Source organism: Peromyscus californicus, unplaced genomic scaffold, assembly GCF_007827085.1.
Source record: "Peromyscus californicus insignis strain IS unplaced genomic scaffold, ASM782708v3 Scaffold_6__1_contigs__length_162567912, whole genome shotgun sequence".
Taxonomy (NCBI): domain Eukaryota; kingdom Metazoa; phylum Chordata; class Mammalia; order Rodentia; family Cricetidae; genus Peromyscus; species Peromyscus californicus.
In genome coordinates this window covers 66,856,995-66,877,339 of record NW_026294584.1, presented here as the reverse complement: position 1 = coordinate 66,877,339, position 20,345 = coordinate 66,856,995, and the positions used below count along the sequence as shown (strand labels likewise).

The 20,345-nt window shown below is 39.4% G+C and overlaps 1 protein-coding gene across 1 annotated transcript in view; it reads right to left on the bottom strand.

Annotated features, from left to right (window-relative positions):
* The window catches only part of Stk31 (serine/threonine kinase 31), an 80,939-nt gene that overhangs the window by 44,813 nt on the left and 15,781 nt on the right, over positions 1-20,345 (bottom strand). Inside the window, 6 exon segments of the mRNA XM_052721508.1 lie at positions 441-563; positions 1,286-1,445; positions 6,870-6,985; positions 8,619-8,793; positions 11,177-11,535; positions 18,407-18,565. Coding sequence (XP_052577468.1) covers positions 441-563; positions 1,286-1,445; positions 6,870-6,985; positions 8,619-8,793; positions 11,177-11,535; positions 18,407-18,565 — 1,092 coding nt within the window.

Below are 20,345 nucleotides of genomic sequence, written 5' to 3'. Positions count from 1 at the left end.
TTCTTGTGCATTGTTGTTTTGCCTGTGTAAGGGTGTTGGGTGCCCTGGAACTGGAGCTGCAGACAGTTGTGAGCTGACATGTGGGTGCTGGGAATTGAACCTGCGTCCTCCAGAAGATAGACAGTGCTCTTAACTGCTGAGCCATCTCTCCAGCTCTGTCTTTTTTTTTTTTTAAGAGAAAAAACATTAAATTGAGTAGGGAGGTGGGGATGGATCTGGGAGGACAGAGTGAGAAAGAATATGGATCAAAATGTATTGTGTGGGGAAAAAATTAAATAATAATAAAACAAGTTAATTTAAATTTTAATGCCATTAAGAACTAGAAATCAGCGAAGGAAAAGTTTTTACAATTATCAGTACTATCTAAAATCTCAATGTTAATACTGATTTAACCTCTCAAACTTAATTTTAATGTATATTTAATATATTTTAATTCCAACCTGTAATGTTTTTAAGCGTTTATCAAGTGGTAATTCATCTACTTCCAGAATAAAAACATCTACAGCCACAAACAGCTTTTGTTGTACTTCATTTCTTTTGGCGATCAAAAGACTACCTTCATTCTGAAGAAAGGAAAATAGAATGGTCACTATTAGACACCAGATATTTTCACACATTTACCTATATGGACAATAGTAATTTCTAAAGCTTAATACCACACTTCAAATACACCATTTAAGCTCAACACTCCTGCTAAGCTCATTTTTCCTATTATTTTTGCCTTGATGAACTTGTTCCTTTGAACTTCTGTCTTCACGCTCTCCTTTCTTCACAGCCTCTCAACTGAGTCCAACTAGAGTAACATACATATACAGCTCAGACCAAAACATGAGGTCCAGGTTAGCAGGTTTAGAAGTTGCCCTAGTTAAAGCCTCATATGAGACCCTCAAAGCCAGTATTTCTGTTAACTCCTTCACAGGTTAGCTTCCAGTAGCCCTGAAGGACATACCCAGTTGTAAGAATACTCATTAGGTGTTTTATAGTTCTTCCTAATGCAGATACAATTTACCATTCAGGAATATTTACCATAAACAATCTTGACTATTAACATGGTTGAAACATTTTATCAGATTTTCAGGGGAATAGAAAATTAGTTGAATATTAAATATGCACACCGAAGAGGAAAAGATTTTTGTTAACCATGTATCTAGTTGCCAATTACCTATCCTAACTTTCTCTTAAAGTATGACTAGAGTATCAGACCCGCTGCTTTCTCAAAAAATTCAACAGATTAAAAAAAATAAAAATAAATAAACCAACACAGGAGAGAAAATTCTTAACCCACCTCATTGTGACAAGTTTGGATCTTCTCCTGAGCCACATTATATTCGGCCCAAATTTTTTCTAACTCATTCAAAGATTCTAGAGTAGTAAAGGAGCCTTCATCCAGCACTTGCATAGCATCTGAAAGGTCATTACCAAAACGAATACTGATGTTAATGTGCCTATTTAAAAACAGAAAAAGAAAATGGGGAAACATCAAGAAATTGCAAAGTTCATATGAGAAAAATTCATTTAAAACATCTAAAAGTTACTATTTACAGCACTGGCCTATGACTAGGTACTTTTTAAAACTTTATGGAAAATCATATGTAACTACAATACAAAGTTCTAATTAAAAATTGAGAGGAGAATTGGAGGGATGGCTCAATGGTTAAAAGACTTGCTTTTGTGAAGGACATGGGTTCAGTTCCTACTGGCACCCATATGGCAGCTCATAAATATCTGTAATGCCAGTTCTAGGGGAATAGATGCCTTCTGACCTCCACAGGCATCAGACTTGTATGTGGTGCACATATATACATGCAGGCAAAACATCCATATGCATAATAAGTAAACCTTTTAAAATGCATGGAACAAATAATTTCATATGTATTTTGAGGTAAAATATTGCTGTCAGCCAGGTGTGGTGGTACGTATCTTTAATCCCAGTACTCAAACAAAACAAAAACTACAAAAGATATTGCTGTATTGCCCAGCCTGGCCTCAGAATTTCTAGGTCCAAGCATCTTCCTGCCTCAGCCTCCAACAGAACTGTTGCTACTGACACATGCTACCATATCTAACAGAAAGAAACATTTTTTTTTAAAACTTTGTATAGAAAGATGACTTTCAAAATCTGCAGAATTTAAAATGTCAAAAGGACCTTTAACTTCTAGTCTATAATGAGATTTATAAATACTTATCTAAAAATTTTAGACATAGCCTGTCTCATTTATCAGAGCCATGGGCAAAGTCCTTCTACCTAGTATACGCTGAGTTTTTTTAAATCTATAAACAAAGCAATCAGAGAGGTTAGGTAATAAACAAAACTAACAGGTTTCATCTATATTTTTTTCTAGCTCCCAAATAGACTGCCACCATTCTATTAGCACATTTTTTCCTCAAGAATGAATTAAAGTATATTGCCATTTTGGTTCAAGTCTGGCTCAGAGTTTTGCCAATGTAGCCACTTGATTTTTAGTATTATATCAAAAGTTATTTAGGCTCTGGGAGTCCAAATTACCCAACTCTTAAAAGATTTACAGACCAACCAGGCAGTGGTGGTGCATGCCTTTAATCCCAGCACTTGGGAGGCAGAGGCAGGTGGATCTCTGCGAGTTTGAGGCCAGCCTAGTCTACAGAGTGAGTTCCAGGAAAGGCAACAAAACTACACAGAGAAACCCTGTCTCAAAAAACAAAACAAAAAACAAACAAAAAAAGATTTACAGACCACAAACTATGTGAGGATTTATACTGGAGAATATAAATTTCCACTGGGGGAAAGAAATCAACATGCAATATATGCATTCATGATGACATCAAAGTATAGGTGAAAATGAATCATTAGTTTAAAGTGCAGAACACAGCATGAAAAAAGAATTAGGTTGTTTTTAACAACTATTTAATCCATGCATTAGAAAAGAGGGACAAATTATGCCTAATAACATAACCCCCATTAACACAAATACCTATATAATTCTAACAGACTTTGAGAACTACTGAGTAAACACTGTGTAAGATTTGCTAATTAATTCCTTTTCTTCTCATTTTACAAATAAAATGTTTTAGAAAGAGTATAATAAAGAAATTCTTATTAATAAAACCTCCAATGCACTCCTCTGGGCTCCACACTAGGGCCCAAAGCCCTGGCAGACTTATGGGAGGCCAGGCTGGACCTAGGGACCCTAGGCAAGACACTACCCACCACCAACTAACTCCCTTTAAGCCTGCCCAACAACCCGACTGTGCGCGCGTGCGCGCGCGCACACACACACACACACACACACACACACACACACACACACAGGCTCCATATCCTGACCTACAACTACAGGAAAAGATTTCTGCTTTATTAGAGGCCAGGCCAGATTTAGGGACCTCAAACTGCACTCTCTCCCCGGGCCCCATATCCTAGTTTACAACTTTGGAATAAGACTTCAGTTTCACCAGATGCCAGGCCAGATCTAGGGACCCCAGACTCCCAAAATCCCAGAAGAGACACCGTACTGGACCAGAAGACTCGCTAGTCACCAGAACTGTTGGCATTTAAACCAGAAGACCAGAGGAAAGAGAAACCAAGGAACAAAACACCCATCCAACAAAGACAAACACAGGAATCAACACCTATACCTGTAATCATCCCAAACCCAGATGCCTAAACGCAAGTATAAGAAACAATAACAGAAAGGGCAACACAGCATCACCAAAGCCCAGCTATCCTATGACAGCAGGGGCTGAATCATAAGAAAATGACCTTAAAAATTACTATGAAGATGATATAGGTCCTTAAAGAGGAAATGAAAAAAAATTCCTTAAAGAAACTGAGAAAAAGACAAACAAAAAATTGGAAGAACTCAATAAATCCCTAAAAGAAAGTCAAAAAAGATAGAGAACTGAGAATCAATCTACCATAAGACCCAGCTATGTCATTCACAGTTGGGACTCTCGGGCATATACCCAAAGGATGCTCAAACATGCCACCAGGACATTTGCTCAACTATGTAATAGCCAGAACCTGGAAACAACCTAGATGTCCCTCAACTGAAGAATGGATAAAGAACATGTGGCACATTTACACAATGGAGTATTACTCAGCTGTTAAAAACAAAGACACGGGGGTGGGGGGACTGGAGAGATGGCTCAACAGTTAAAGAGCATTGTCTGCTCTTCCAGAGGACCTGGGTTCAAATCCCAGCACCCATATGGCAGCTCACAACTGTCTGTAACTCCAAGATCTGACATCCTCACACAGACATGCATGCAGGCAAAACACCAATGCACATAAAATAATATAAATAAATAAATTTAAAAAAAAAAACAAGGACACCAGGATATTTTAAGGCAAATGGATGGAACTAGGAAAAAAATCATCCTGAGTGAGGTAACCCAGACTGAGAAAGACAAACATAGTATGTACTCACTTATAAATGGTTATAAGCTGTAAAATAAAGGATTCTACAATCCACAGACCCCAAGAGACTGATTAACAAGGAGGGTTCATAGAGATACCCAGATCTCCCTGAGAAGGGGAAATTTTGTGCATGGACTGAGGGCAGGTAGGGATGGAAACATGAGCAATCAGGTTGGAGAGGTGGAGAGGGAGAATACTGAAAGAGACTACTGGAAAGGGAGGGACATTTCAGGGTCAGGTAAAAACCGGGTGCAAGGGAATCTCCCAGGTATCTACAAGGATGACCCCAGATAAGACTCTAAACAATAGCTGACACATAGCCTAAACTGGCCATCTCCTGTGACCAGGCAAGACTTCATGTGGAGGGAGTGGGAAACCAACACAACCACACAACCTTTGACCTACAGTCTGTCTGGCCTATAGGATATGCTGGGGTAAGGATGGCCTAGAGATTGAGGGAGTGGCCAACCAATGAACAGTCTAGCCTAAAAGCCATGCCACAAGAGTAAGTCCACTCCTGACACTGCCTGGAACACCAGGACCCATAGGCTGGATGAGCCAAAGACCTAGGATAGAACCAAACAGGACTAGAGGGAAAAAAATGTCAATATAATGATACCTAAACATATTCGGCTATACACATACATAGATTAGTGCCTAGCCCAACTGTCATCAGAGACGCTTCATCCAGCAACTGATAGAAACAGGTGCAGACCCACAGCCAAACATTAGTCAGAGCTCGAGGAATCCTGAAGAAGATGGGGAGAAAGGATTGTAAGAACCAGAGGGGTCAAGGACACCACAAGAAAACTCAGAATCAACTAACCTGGGCTCATAGGGGTTCACAGAGACTGAACCGTCAAACAGGGAGCCTGCTGGGACTGACCTATGCACTCTGCACACACGTGACAGTTGCGTAGCTTGGTCCTCTTGTGGGACTCCTAACAGTGGGAACAGGGGCTGTCTTTCTTTTACTGGCTTTTGGAACCCTACTCCTCATACTGAGTCTCCTTGTCCAGCCTTAATACACGGGGAAGAGCTTAGTCTTATTGCAACTTGATATGCCGTGTTTTGTTGCTACTCATGGGAGACCTGCCCTTTCCTAAACTGAAACAGAGGGGTAGTGGATTGGGGGACGGGAACAGAGAGGGGTGGGGAAGAAGGACTGGGAAGAGAGGAGGGAGGGGAAACTGTGACCAGGATATAAAATAAATAAATTTTAAAAAAAAACCTTCAGTTTCAGTCAACTGGAAAAAAACCTCAGATAGTACAGTTAAACATGCTGATTCCCCATCAAGCTGAAGTGGGTGGGAGGTTGTTTCTAATTTCACTCTCAAATACAAACTTAAGACACTATGGCTTTAAGTACAAATAGAAAATTGACCAAAAGATTCTGTAAAATTAATCCTAGGTTTGGAACTTTCTCTTTGAAGTCATCAAAAGCCAAAGACTAAACTAAGAGATTCAAACAAACACCATGACAGGCTCCTATGGCCTATCAGAAACTAGGCCTCAGTTTCAGTTTACTGGAACTGGATAGGCAGTTCTTGGAAAAACCACAACCCCATGGCAACCAATCAGCAAACACCCTTCTGCTAGCTAAAGACAGCTTTCCCCACCCTGCTCCTAGAAAGTCTCTAACCACTAGGGCCACCAACCAATCCTACAGCAACCCAAAACCTTTTTGTTTAAACCCATCAATCAACCCCTAGACTAACCTCCCCTCCATGACATTCCCCTTGCTATGCTTAAAAGGAGCCTGCGTGCTTCTCCCAGGGTGCCACTCTGTATGAATGGTAGACCCTACATGCTGGAATTGTTCTGCTCTTGAAAAATAAACATTCGTGCTGATTGCATATGTGTCTGGTGGTCTCTGGAGTGATTCAGGGACCCTAACATAAATCTCAAAAGCAAAAACAGTATACACACAATTTTAGCAAAGCACCAACTAATTAGCAATTTTTACGTTTTATTTATACACACACACACACACACACACACACACACACACACACACACACACAAAATTGAAGGGGAGGATCTGAAGAGATCAGTTGGGAAAGTTCTTGCCACAAAAGCATGGCAACCCAACTTGGATCCCCAGAACCCACATTGAAAGGCTAGGCCTAGGGGTGTACCATGTAATCCCAGTGCTAAGGAGGTAGAGACTGGTGCATCCCTGGATCTAGGTGGCCAGACAGAACAGCCTACCTGGTGAGTACAGGATAGTGAGAAACTGTCTCAAAAAACAAGGAATGCACCTGAGGAATGATCTTGAAGTTGTGCTCTGGCCTATACACATGCACCCACGCCCATGTATGCATACAAATACCACATATATATCCACATATAAAACATTCTTTGAAGCTGAAATTTTTGCTCAGTAGTAAAGAATCTGCCTAGTATACACAAGATTCTGGGCTCAATAACCAGAACTACATTGAAAAAAAACACATATAATTTTTCTGTAAAGTACCTAATTTCTTTCAATAGTTCCACTTTAGCTGCCAGATTCTTCAGCCTGGTTCCTACACACGTTTTCAGAGTGTTTTCTAAGTGCTTAGTCAGATCCATGGTGGTAGTTTTCTCTTTCTGAAACATAAAAAGTAGACTTAAGATAGTGAGAACTAATTATGACACCATACTTCTAGCATTCAAATGACTTTTGGTTAGACTCAAGCAAAACGTTAAGAGTTATATATATATATATAATCTGTTAGTGTCAGAACTGAAATGAATTGTTGGACATCCAGCTAATACCAGGTCTAGGACCCTAGTTGAAAGGGATAAATTTTAAGGACTCCATGAAGCAATATGGGAAATGTGATATAAATGGCATTATGCAATTACTGCTTATTTTACTATGAACTACATAGTATGATATAGTTTGGTTGGCTTTCAGTTGGGGAGGGCTGGGATCTAACCCAGGATACCTGTATTTGTTTGAAGTAGTTGTTTGAAGAAGTGGAGGAGGAGGAGGTGATAGTGGTGGTACTGGTGGTGGTAGTGACAGGGTCTCACTGTGTAACCCTGGCCAGTCTAGAACTCACTATGTAGACCAGGCTGACCTCAAACTCATAGAGATCCACCCATATCTGCCTCCTGGGTGCCGGGATTAAAAATGCATGCACCACCATACTCAACTCTAGTTTCTTTAACATTTTCTTCTATTAACTATATATATTCATTTTTGTAGCCTTGGCTGGCCTGGAGATTGCTATATAGACCAGGCTGGCATCAGACTCACTAACATCTGCCTGCCTTAGCCTCTCCCAGTGCTGGAATGAAAGGTATGAATGTACCACTATGCACAGAAATAGATACATTCTTAAGAATATGAAATACTATTAATGATGCTTGTTTTGAAACATTACATGATGTATAGATTTAACAAAGGACTAAAAAAAACCAAAGACTGTAAAAAATTGGTTATGAACAATAAAGGGATTAATTATGAACTCTCTATTTCTGCAATGTTTTGAGATTTTCCATAATTTACAAGCTTTTAGGGGCTATAGAGCTGGTTCTGTCAGTAAGTGCTTGCCAAACAAGCACGAGGACCTGAGTTAGGTCCACAGCTCCACATTAAAAAGCTAAGCACAGCCGGGCGGTGGTGGTGCACGCCTTTAATCCCAGCACTCGGGAGGCAGAGGCAGGTGGATCTTTGCGAGTTCAAGGCCAGCCTGGTCTACAGAGCTAGTCCAGGACAGACTCCAAAGCTACAGAGAAACCCTGTTTCGAAAAACCACAAAAAAAAAAAAAAAAGCTAAGCACAGCAGTGGCACACATCTGTAATGCAGCAGTGGAGAGGCAGAAAAAAAGGATCTTTGGGGCTTGCTGTCCAGGCAGTCCAGCCAAATTAGCATGCTCCAGGTTCAGTGAAAGACCTGCCTCAAAAACTAAAGTGGAAATGAGGAAAACATCTGACATCGACCTCTGGCCTCCACACACATGTTCAAACACAAGAAAATGCACCTGCACACAATGAACACACACACACACACACAAAATTAAAGAACATAAGAGAAAATATAAATGAAAAATAATTATATTTCAAACAGTCAGTGAAATATAAACATGGTTAGCTTGAAATATAAGAAAAAAATTCTCCTCACATAAATATCAAGAGAGACTGGATGGACACAGAGTGACAAAGTAACAAGGAGGAGCAGTAAGAGCAGAGATTTCACAGTGTAACTTTCTTTACCACAAGCCACTGACATACCTGCAGCTCCTGGGCAGTCTGTTCAACTTTCAATTCTAACACCTTATAATTTTCCAGAAGAACCTCTTTCTCTGTTTTAAGCTTTTCATTCTCTTCTATAAGTTTCTGGTCCTGTTTAATTTTTGCCAAGCTGACATTAGACCCTAAATTAAAGTCACCAGCAGCCAAACTTTCCCTATTAAAAACAAATTCATTAATTTTTAAAAATATGCTGAGGCTGTTGGAACCCACATACTGAAATTACCATAGGCTTTTTATAATACATTTTATAATTAATTGTGGACACTAAAACTATTCCCTAGCTTAACATTAAAAATAATTTAAGCTGAGCATGTTAGCACAAGCCCGAAATCCCAGAATTTGGAAGGCCAAAGGAGCTGCATACACAATCTGAGGCCACTTTCAACTGCACAGACTACAGGAGCAGTCTGGGCTACAGTCAGACTCTGTATCAAAACATGAAAACAGATTATTTTAATGCAAACTAGGTTGTTTTAACTGGGGTATACATCAAAAACAATGCCTCCACTCTCTTATATTCCAAATTCCTCTTACCACTATCAACTCCAAAGAACAACATGAACAATAAATAGTTCTGTGTCAGTTTTTTCTACTCCCTCCTCCCTTGCACCTTATTTGTTTAGTTCTTAAACCACCAGTAAAAATCCATCAAACTGCCATGACATCATTGCTTGGATCACCGTAGGTGAGAGAGAATACACTGGAGCTAGAGCAGTGATTCTCAACTTGTGGGTCGCAATCCCTTGAGGATTCAACAACCCTTTCACAGGGGTCACCTAAGACATTATGATTCATAACAGTAGCAAAATCAGTTATGAAGTAGCAACAAAAATAATTTTATGGTTGGGAGTCACCACAACAAAAGGAACTGTATTAAACGGTTATAGCATTAGAAGGGTAGAGAATTACTGACCTAGAGAGATGCTCAGTGGTTAAGAACACTGGCTGCTCTTGTAGAGGACCCTGGTTCAACTCCCTCCCAGCACCCACATGGCAGCTCACAACCTTCTGTAACTCCAGGTCCAGGATATCCAATGCTCTCTTCTAACCTCCGAGGGCACCAGACAATCATATGGTACAGAGACACACATGTAAGCAAAACACCAAACATAAAATAATGTTTTTAAATAATGTATTGGTATACATGAGTATCTAGTCTGGCTTTCTGCCTCGAGTAGATAATTGAAAATTATCTAAAAGGGTACCTCAAATTACATATACCTGAGGTGAGAGACATCTCACGTCCTCTGATCTTTTACTTATATGGAATACATGAATCGAAACAACATACCATACATCAGAAGTATAAACAATTATTTGATCAGTTAAGAATTTAAAATACAGGTTGAGGGTAGAGATCAATTAGTAAAGTATATGCCTTGCAAGCATCAGGCCTTGGGTTTTACTTCCAGCACCAAAAAAAAAAAAAAAAGCCAAAAGAATATTTTTAAAGAAATGAACTCCTTACAGAGCAATTAAATCTTACCACAAGCTTTCACACAAAAAATTCCTTAAACATGTGAAAATTTTTCTTATAGCCAGAGGAAAATCTTTCAACCTTTTTTCCCTTAAGAGGATGGGGATTACATCCAGAGCCTCATGCATACTAGGTCTGTACTCCATTGAGCTAAACTCCAGCCCCAATTGCAAAACTTATTGTAAGTTCTAGGCTTTGTCTGAATAATTTCAATACTAGGGTATGTTTTTATTTTTTATAAAGACATTCAAAAGAATTGGAATGAAAAGTTGGCAAGGGAACTTTAATCAATTCAAGAAAATTTTATTTTCAAGGTTTTTAAGGAAAATATCCCTGCTAAAAAAGAGAGACAGAATTATGTAAGATCACAAAGTCATAGGTACTGTTAAGGATTCCAAAAGCCTAAGAACTGAGTTCTATAAAGGATACTACCATAAATTTGAAATCAATTAAAGTTTTTTTTTTTTTTTTTTTTTTTGGTTTTTCGAGACAGGGTTTCTCTGTGTAGCTTTGCGCCTTTCCTGGAACTCACTTGGTAGTCCAGGCTGGCCTCGAACTCACAGAGATCCGCCTGGCTCTGCCTCCCGAGTGCTGGGATTAAAGATGTGCGCCACCACCGCCCAGCCAATTAAAGTTTTAAAACAGCAGTTGTATTGGATGCTTTTGTGTCAACCTGACAGAAGTTAGAGTCATCAGAGAGGAAGGAGCCTCAGTTGAAGAAATGCCTCCATGAGATCCAGCTGTAAGGCATTTTCTCAATGAGTAATCAATGGGGGAGGGCCCAGGGCCCAGCCTATTGTGGGTAATGGTCCTGGGTTCTATAAGAAAGCAGGCTGAGCAAGTCAGGCGAAGAAAGCCAGTAAGCAGCACCCCTCCATGGTCTCTGCATCAGCTCCTGCCTCCAGGTTCCTTCTGTTTTGAGATCCTGTCCTGACTTCCTTCCATAATGAACAGCAATATGGAAGTGTAAGCCAAATAAACCTTTCCTCCCCAACTTGTTTTTTGATCAAGGTGTTTCATTGCTGCTATAGAAACCCTGACTAAGACAACCCCGTCTTACTTTGGAAATGTCACATGATTTCCTGCATTAGTCTCATACTTCACATCAAGAGTCAACTTCCCGTTAAAATGCCCCTTTGGCCTGCTGAAAGTTGACTGGTTTGATCTGCGCCCCCACAAGGGGATAGGGTTCTTGAGGTTCCTGAGAGCAAGCTGACTGGAGTCTGGTTTCTTTGCCTCACAGACATCAACGCCAGGGGTCAGTCTGCACTTTTCTGCAAATCCTTTCTTTGCCACTTCTTCCCCTATATCGACTGTGCCATACTCAGCCTGAGCAATAACTGTTCCATCTTGATAGGTTGCTTTAATTCTCATTTTTATTTCTTTTTCAAAAATCAAGCTCCCCAAAAATGTTCTGCCCTAAGAAAGATAGGGGGAAAAAAAACAAAATATAAACCATTCACATTAACATTTTCCTCTTACTTTGCTTCCACTCATATTTTTTCCTAAAATCTGTATACATATATATTATATATTGACTTATGAAAATATATCTCTGCATGTGCATGAATTATTTCAATGTTTGTGAAAACCTTTTCCAGAAGTAAAGTTACTATTCAACCATATTTATAAATGTTTTTTTCTTTTTAAAAATTTATTTTTATTTTATGTGCATTAGTGTTTTGCCTGCATGTATGTCTATGTGAGGGTGTTGGGTACCTTGGAACTGGAGTTACAGACAGTTCTGAGCTGCCATGTGGGTGCTGGGAATAGAATCCAGGTCCTCTTGGAGAGAGCAGTCACTGTTCTTAACCACTGAGCCATCTCTCCAGCCCCATATTTATAAATTTTTAATGAATACTAATTAATTACTGAATTAATAATTGAATTAATGAATACTAAATATTTAATAATCCTAGAATAATTTTTTAACCTAGCATATTGTTTCGACGGTCTTGACTCCAACTAAATGTAATGATGTTAGTTTTGGTTTGGTTTATTGAGACAGGGTTTCTCTGAGTTGCCCTGGCTGTCCTCAAAGTCTGCCCTGTAGACCAGGCTGGCCTCTGACTACCAAGGCCTGGGATTAAAGGTGTGAGCCACCACCACAGCTGTAATGATGTTCTAGCGAGCCACCACAGCTGTAATGATGTTCTAGCGAGCCCCACCACAGCTGTAATGATGTTCTAGCGAGCCCCACCACAGCTGTAATGATGTTCTAGCGAGCCCCACCACAGCTGTAATGATGTTCTAGCGAGCCCCACCACAGCTGTAATGATGTTCTAGCGAGCCCCACCACAGCTGTAATGATGTTCTAGCGAGCCCCACCACAGCTGTAATGATGTTCTAGCGAGCCCCACCACAGCTGTAATGATGTTCTAGCGAGCCCCACCACAGCTGTAATGATGTTCTAGCGAGCCCCACCACAGCTGTAATGATGTTCTAGCGAGCCCCACCACAGCTGTAATGATGTTCTAGCGAGCCCCACCACAGCTGTAATGATGTTCTAGTGAGCCCCACCACAGCTGTAATGATGTTCAAAGGAGCTTTATTTTCAAAAAGGATTTCTGGTACCTATAAAAGGCACCATCAAGAAAACTTAAAAATTATTTTAAAGGCAAAATCAGATACTTTGATTTTAAACTAAGACAAGAACAAAGACTAAAATAGAATCTCAAAGCACAAAACAGATGTTTACAATAACTCAGTGGGTTCAAGCCACATGGTGGAAGGAGAAAAATTCCCACAAGTTATCCTCTGACTTCCACATATGCTATGCTACATGCATGCCCACACATGTACATATACACACAATAAATGTAAAAGAATTTCAAAGCACAAAATACCAGAATCTTTTTTAAAATCAACAATTTTAAATTATAGACTATGCAACACTAGTAATTGTTTATTCAAAACTTAAAACTTCCTTAAACAGAACTTTAAGGAGGCTATATCAGCACCATCATATGAGAGAAGCCACACGAAAAACTAGGTACTTGCTAACTTTTAATTATTACCAACCCACGACACTGAGAAAAGATATAATAAAACATATTTGAGATTGCAAAGTATCTTAAGACTTCATTTTACCAGGAACTTTATTGCTGTTAAGAATTTTAATTCCTAAAACTACTTTGATACAATCTAAGTACTCTTTTCTTCTAGATTTCTTTAAATTCCTTTCCTGATTTTTCAGCCTACACTATAAATGAAATTACTAATTTTTCAGAATATATAAAGCATGAATTAAAAAGGTAAAATGCGTGATTACTGCTCATATTTGCCTGTTCATATCCTCCTTGAAACAGAGGCCATTAAAATAAGTGGAGCATCTCTCTTAAGAAAGGAAAGGTTTACTTTTAACTATAGTCTCAGTAAATAGGAAAACCTATGACTAGTCAGGTGGGAGTACCATAGCCTAGCACCTAGGAAGCCCTGTGTTCAAACATCAACACCACTACCAAAAGAAGTGCAGGGGAGGGGGAAGAAAGAAGAAAAAAAGAGAAGATTATGATAAATGCCAACCAAGTGAGAATTATGTCAATAACTATCATAAAAATGAGGATGCAAAAGCCAAACCAAAAACTAAAATATAAAAGCTAACCTTACTTTTTAAAAAAAAGTCAAGATCCAGAAAAAATTGTATGAAACTAATACAGATAATTATTTTATTTCTCTAACTCTGTAACAGTATAGAGGACAGAAATAAAAACCACGTAACAGACCCAAACTTTTCTTGTACATGGGCTCTTTTATCAGTCTAATGAACTATTTGTGGAATCCTGAGAAATTTTTCAATGTATAAAATACATAGTATTACAAAGGAAAATATTTCATTTGTGTTTCAATTTATCAACAGACTAAGAACACTTAGGCCTAGAAGAATACAGCTAAAGGATCAGAAGTGATCCAAACTATATATGCTAAAAGATCGCCAATGCTGTCCTGCTAAATGGACATATCAAACTGCCTTCTAAATACTATGTTTGTATCCGATTTAGTGAGGTTCTCAACCTTGTTCAGATAGGCTGCTTTTTGCAGTGAAAGCTGAGTCTCAAAACTGTCAAAGTGCATAGCAGAAGAGCAGGCAAGTGTATAAAAACACGAGGATGAGGAACACAAGTATCTCCTGGATTTGACATGCCCCTTGCACTCATGAACTCAATAGCTGTGATTACTTAATAAGACCTGCACAAGTTAACCCCAACAATCTTCCACTATGAATGGGGAGGGGCAAAGGAGGCCCCACTCTAGCTGAGGAGCTATTGGTAGTTGGTGGCTCCTGGAGGTGAAGGAGTCGTTTTTTTTCTTCTAGGGTGTAAACTCTGGTTGTTGTTGTTGTTGTTGTTAAGGAAAGAGGATGTATTGGGAAGAAGGGTTCCAATAGATAAAGGGGAAAGGAGGAGCAGGCAAAGTATTTTATATTAAAAGAAACATAGGCTTTATAAATTTTTCAAGCATAAAATTTAGAAATACAAGCTGGGTATAGTGGCAGGAAAACTGAATAATAATTTTACTTACCATACCTTCTTATGGCAAAAGCTGCATAACCTGAGACAGTCTGAAGAAAATCAATCCCTAAAGGACTGACTTATCAAAGACATACAACACTCGGTTATCTCTGTCAGAATTCCCCATAAATACCAGGAACTAGAGGATCGTAGAGGAGGGATAGATGCTATTGAGGGAACTAGGAATGAGAGAAGCTGTGTCTGAACCCAGCTCACTGGGCCAAATAGCACTATGTTCACAGAGGAGTTCAAGAAAAGGCTCATCCTGCAGGGACCTCTAGACTAGTATGGAGCTTTAGTGACTCTGCTGAGTCCTTTGGTGGGGCAAGACCTTTGTAAAGTAGGAAAGGCTTTGGCAGAGCTCAGTGACTTAGACCGACATGTGGACAGAATTCATAAAGTGACAGAGCCCCCTAGAGGAGACAGTTAAAGGGTAAAGGCAAGGAAGTGGTCTGGGGGTTCCTCGAAGACAAATGCAACAAAATCTGTGTCGGGCTGGAGTTCCTAAGGAAAAAGCTGATAGAAAGCCACATGGTGTGCTAAGGAGCTTCTGCCTGAGGAGCAGTTCACGGAAGACACCCATGATAGAACAATACAGGATGATCAAGCCTGTCCCAGAGGTGGGTAGTTATCCCCCCAGACTGTGGAGGATACATTTCCCTCCAGCAAAAGGTTATGCTAGGGGTGGAGATGGTTTGCCCAGTCAGGAACTCCCCGCCAACAGCCAGGTATAGTGAACAGGGAGGCTAAAGGGATGTGCCAACCCAGGGTCACTCTGATCCAGGGAGCCAGCAGGTCAAACAGGACCACATTCACCTTTGGCCCTAAGTAGGTCTGAGCAGATAAAGTCAGGCCCACTGAATTTATCAGGTGTGGAGAAATGTAGGGAAGCTCCCAGAGAAAGCTCCAGGGTATGTAAAAATGTAACAATTCAGAGAATAGGAGTGAAGATTACAGAGAACTAATTAAGTTAGCATCTCCTATACACGTGTACCAAACCCTGATTTGTGGATAAAACAGATGATACAAATGAATGAAGTCTTTCCATGCTGTAATAGAGCTTGCTTATGTTCAACTTTTGTATCTTCTTAGTTGTAAACTTCTGGATCACCTGACACTTTCTGAAAACGGATGCCAACAGACTTTCAGAGTGTTTCACCAAGGTTATCTTTGTAACCCCACTCACTATCTGTTATGTTACAGTAGTTCAGGATGTTGCCTTGTCCTGCTCATCTTCTGGAAAGGGTCTTGCTCTATAGATAACATAATGCTAACCTCCAAATGTTTTTGCAGATTTGAAAAGCCACTGGAGAGACAACCAGGTAAAATGGTACTTCTACCTACCTCACAACACTACTGGGACTGGGTTAATTTTAAAAAAAAATCCAAAAGGTACCCTACATGCATAAAAAAGGACACTCCAGAGACTCTAAGGTTATTAAATAAAAACCCCAGTGCCAGGAGTGTGCTACCTTCCTGTGAGTTGTTGGCTAGGGAAGCCCCTAAGACCCCACAAATCACACACACACACACACACACACACACACAAAACTACTGCTGTTGGTTGTACGCCAGGACCAGGTGGTAAGACTACTGCTAAAGATATTATATGTATATGCTTTCACTGTAGGACATGGAGAAATTAAGCCGGGACTATACTGGAAACTCCCACCCTGCTAGTAGACCTCTGTATTGTCAGAGCAGGCCATGCCCACTGCTGGTAGAAAGCTGTCCCCAACATTCCTGCTTGGTCATGGACCCCGTGTGCTAAAACACCAACATACCAGGCAGGATGTGCCTGCTTATGCAATAGTGGCTCTGCTATCATGGGAGAGATCAAGAGCCTCCCAGTAGGATTTAAGGTCCTTTCCACAAGAGGGAGTTCATGTCTGGTACTGTAAGCCAGAACAAAAACCTATGGCTGGGAGGTCCTAAGTCCCAATTCGGAAGCAACTTCTATGGGTTTTCTGGATGTATGTGATGTGCCTGTCAAACTGCCTTCCAAACATGTGTATTTATGCCCAGATATCATTACTGTTATCAGCCTCAACTCATAACCACTGGGGTTATGAGATCAAGTGACTGTTACTGTGATATGGTACCCTATTTCTTAGTCATGGGTGAACGTCTATAGTCAACCCCTCCAAGGCTCAGGGATCATTGCTAAAGAGCAGCAGTAAAAAAAATTTAAGAGCAGGAGGATGAAATTTTAGAGGGGGAGGAAGTGGTGTTATGTAACAATTTCCTGAGATATCGAAACATTCCATTCTGCAAGAAGATGCTCCTTAGGTAGAAAGGTAAACAACTAAAAAGCTTCAGGATGTCCCTGAAACTGACCAAATTCTCTAAGCCCCTCCCTTCTAGAGTAAGCAATAAAAACTGTGAGTCTCTCTCAGAACAGAAAACTGAACTGCAAAGAAGACTCTGAGATGAGAGAAGCTGGCACAAAGACTCAGACAAGCTGACATACAAAGACGACTCTCAAGGAAAAAAAAAAGCTGCAAAATAGACTCTGACACCCAAACAGCTGCCTAGAAGCAGCAAAAACCAGCAAGCTGACTCAGAGGTTTAGACCAACTGAGGCACCTGGAAAGGACACTCTCTAACCTGTTGAGCTGCCTGCAGGGTGTGCAGTGAACCCCAGGTTCCCAGCTTTGTGAACTGTCACCCAGGCTGGGGTGGGCTTTGATAATGCAGCTGTCTTTGCACCATTTCTGCTCCTGTAAGTAACCCCAATAAAATCCACTGGTTCATCAAGTTGGGCTTTGGTGGTATCCATACTTTGGTCTGTCATGGGATTCCTATCTGGCATGAGTAGACATATGTGCTGCATCTCCCCAGGAAAAGTAAACATGTGTTGCATCTCCCAGGAAAACAGGAGAGAAAAGGTTTATTTGCCTTACAAGTACAAGTTACATTCGTCACTGCAGGGAAGTTACAGAGGCTGAAACAGCCAGCCACACCACATCCATGCTTAAAAGTAGAAAGAAATAAACATACTCATGCTGCCTGCTTGCTCTTCTCACCCAGCTATCTCCTGTACTATCTATATCATTCAAGAGACCCTGGCCAAGGAATGGTACTGCCCACAATGAATTGAGTCTTCCCAGGTCAATTAGCAATCAAAACAAGCCCTAACATACATGCCCACGGGCCAACCTTATCTAGATAATTTCTCATTTGAGACTTTCTTCCCAGATTATTCTAGTTTGTGTCCAGCTACATTTAAAACTAGTCATCACATTGCCTAAAACATAAATCTGATTATTTGTAATACTAAAAATTTCAAACTACTGATATTTATAGACAGGGTTAAAGACCACTGAGGGGTGCTCTAGAATCAATCCCCAGTACTGCCAAAACAGAAACAAACCCAATACTTTCACAAAAACAATGTTAACAGAATTTTTTATCATATAAAAGTCCTTTTAAATTTTTACAGAAGAAACCATTCACATTTATTTACTTATGTATATAAAATCACTTATTTGATCATTAAGAATGATTACCTACCAAATATGAGAACAAATATATAATTTTTTATGTGTTTATGCTCATTTGTCTGTTTGTTCGGTAAGATCAACCCCAGGGTCTGATCATACTAGGTAAGTGCTCTACCATGAACTGTATCATAACCCTGAATTATTTTATAATTCACATTTTCTACCAAAATATATAAGCTTTTACATTAAACAAAGCTAATGACATTTAACAGTGCATATGCCTTCAAGTATATAGTTTCAAGTATAATACATTAAGAATTTAAATGTGTGACTTGCCTGGTCAAACTGGGTAACTTCTTGGCCAGAAGGAATCTGTAGTCCCCAAAGTCTATACTTCTTGGCAATACTAGAAAATTGCAGCTCTGGGGGAATTTCTACTATATCAGATCGGTTTAGAATTTCAGTATTTCCATAGTCAATGTACCTCACCAGGCACTAGAAAAAAAATTGAAGGCAAACAGTAGTACTGAACCTAGATTATAAAATCTATTAACTAACAAGAGCTATAAATGTTGCTTCAGATGACAAACGCCTTTAGAAACAGCTCTAATGACAACCTCAAAGTAAAGAAAATTCTGCATTTGGGAATAATTTCCAATAGTACCATTTGTCATTTGTCTTTTTTAACCACTAGTATTTTTATACAAACATGAGTATATAGCACTGTGATCCTTTCTAATCTCTTAATATTAAAATCAATCTACAGTCTTAAATTCAAATTGAAAACAGTAAAGCCTATTTTTTTTCCCACAGGAAAAAAATTTCTTGCTGGGCGGTGGTGGCGCACACCTTTAATCCCAGCACTTGGGAAGCAGAGGCAGGCGAATCTCGGTGAGTTCGAGTCCAGCCTGGTCTACAAAGCAAGTTCCAGGAAAGGCACAAAGCTACACAGAGAAACCCTGTCTCAAAAAAAAATAAAAATAAAAATAAAAATTCTTTAACAAAATTAAACCCACTCTGGCTAGACCTTGAAACTGACCAAATTGACCCTTACTTCCAGCCCTATATCTATTGTTTTTAATCTTTCTGGGGGCTGTTGGGATAGCGATTAAGTGATCAGTGATTAAGAACACTGGCTGTTCTTCCAGAAGACTCAGGTTCAGTTCCTAGCATCCACATCGTAGCTCACAACCATCTGTAACTTCAGTTCCAAGAAATCCAACACTTTCTGGACTCTGTGGGCACTGCATACGCATGGCACACATCCATACAAGCAGGAAGAGCTCCCATACACATTTTTTTAATCCTTAAAAACTTTCTAAAAGTATATTACAAAGTCAATCATCATCTAATGCCTTAATTTAAAACCTCAGTCAACCCAAAAGGCAAGCGCAAAATATTCAACTGTCAAATTATGGAAAAAGTTATATTAGAAAATTCATTTTCACCAAGATAAAACATTATCTATAGCAATATTAAATGATATTTTTAAAACACAAACCAGCCACAGAAATCATTAAACTTTTCTACTTAGCATTTTATTAATAAAAAATATCTACCAAACTAAACATTATGAAATATATTTTAGGTCTAGAAAGCAGATGTAAAAAAATCACTTATGGAACACCTGAAGAGCTGTTTCCATGATCCCACAATGTACATTTGCCCCCAAACAGCTCTGCAGAAAAATCTCATCTCCCTTAGGAGGGAAGTTTATTGCGAGGGAAAAAATGGGTTGGGAAGAATTGGGAAGGGAATAAGACAGAGTATTGGAGGGAATGAATATTAACAAAGTACATTTTTATATATGCAATAAATTATGAAATATAAATATGTAAATAAATCTTCCACAATCTTTCAATGTAAGAAATAAAACAGCTTGACACAAAAGAACTTAATCACATTTAACTTAAGGATTAGAAGTGGAAAACCAATCTTCATTGTCAACAATATTTGACACCAAATACAAAATACATCTAACTTCAAGATCAAATAAATGTTCTTTTTCTATTCATCAATCTTAATAAAATGAACTTTAAAAGTTACTTATAACTTTTAAAGAATCATTAAGAGATAGGGCAGAAAGAGCCAACTAATCTGCAAAAATAACTCACAAATTTTATCTTCTATTTTTTAGTTTTATTATTATTTATGTGCCTGGGTATTTTGCCAGCATTATGTATGTGTCACACATGTGTGCATGCTGCCTGAGGAGGCCCAACAAGGGCACTGCCCTGGAACTAAGATCACAGATGGTTGTAAAGCCATCACGTGG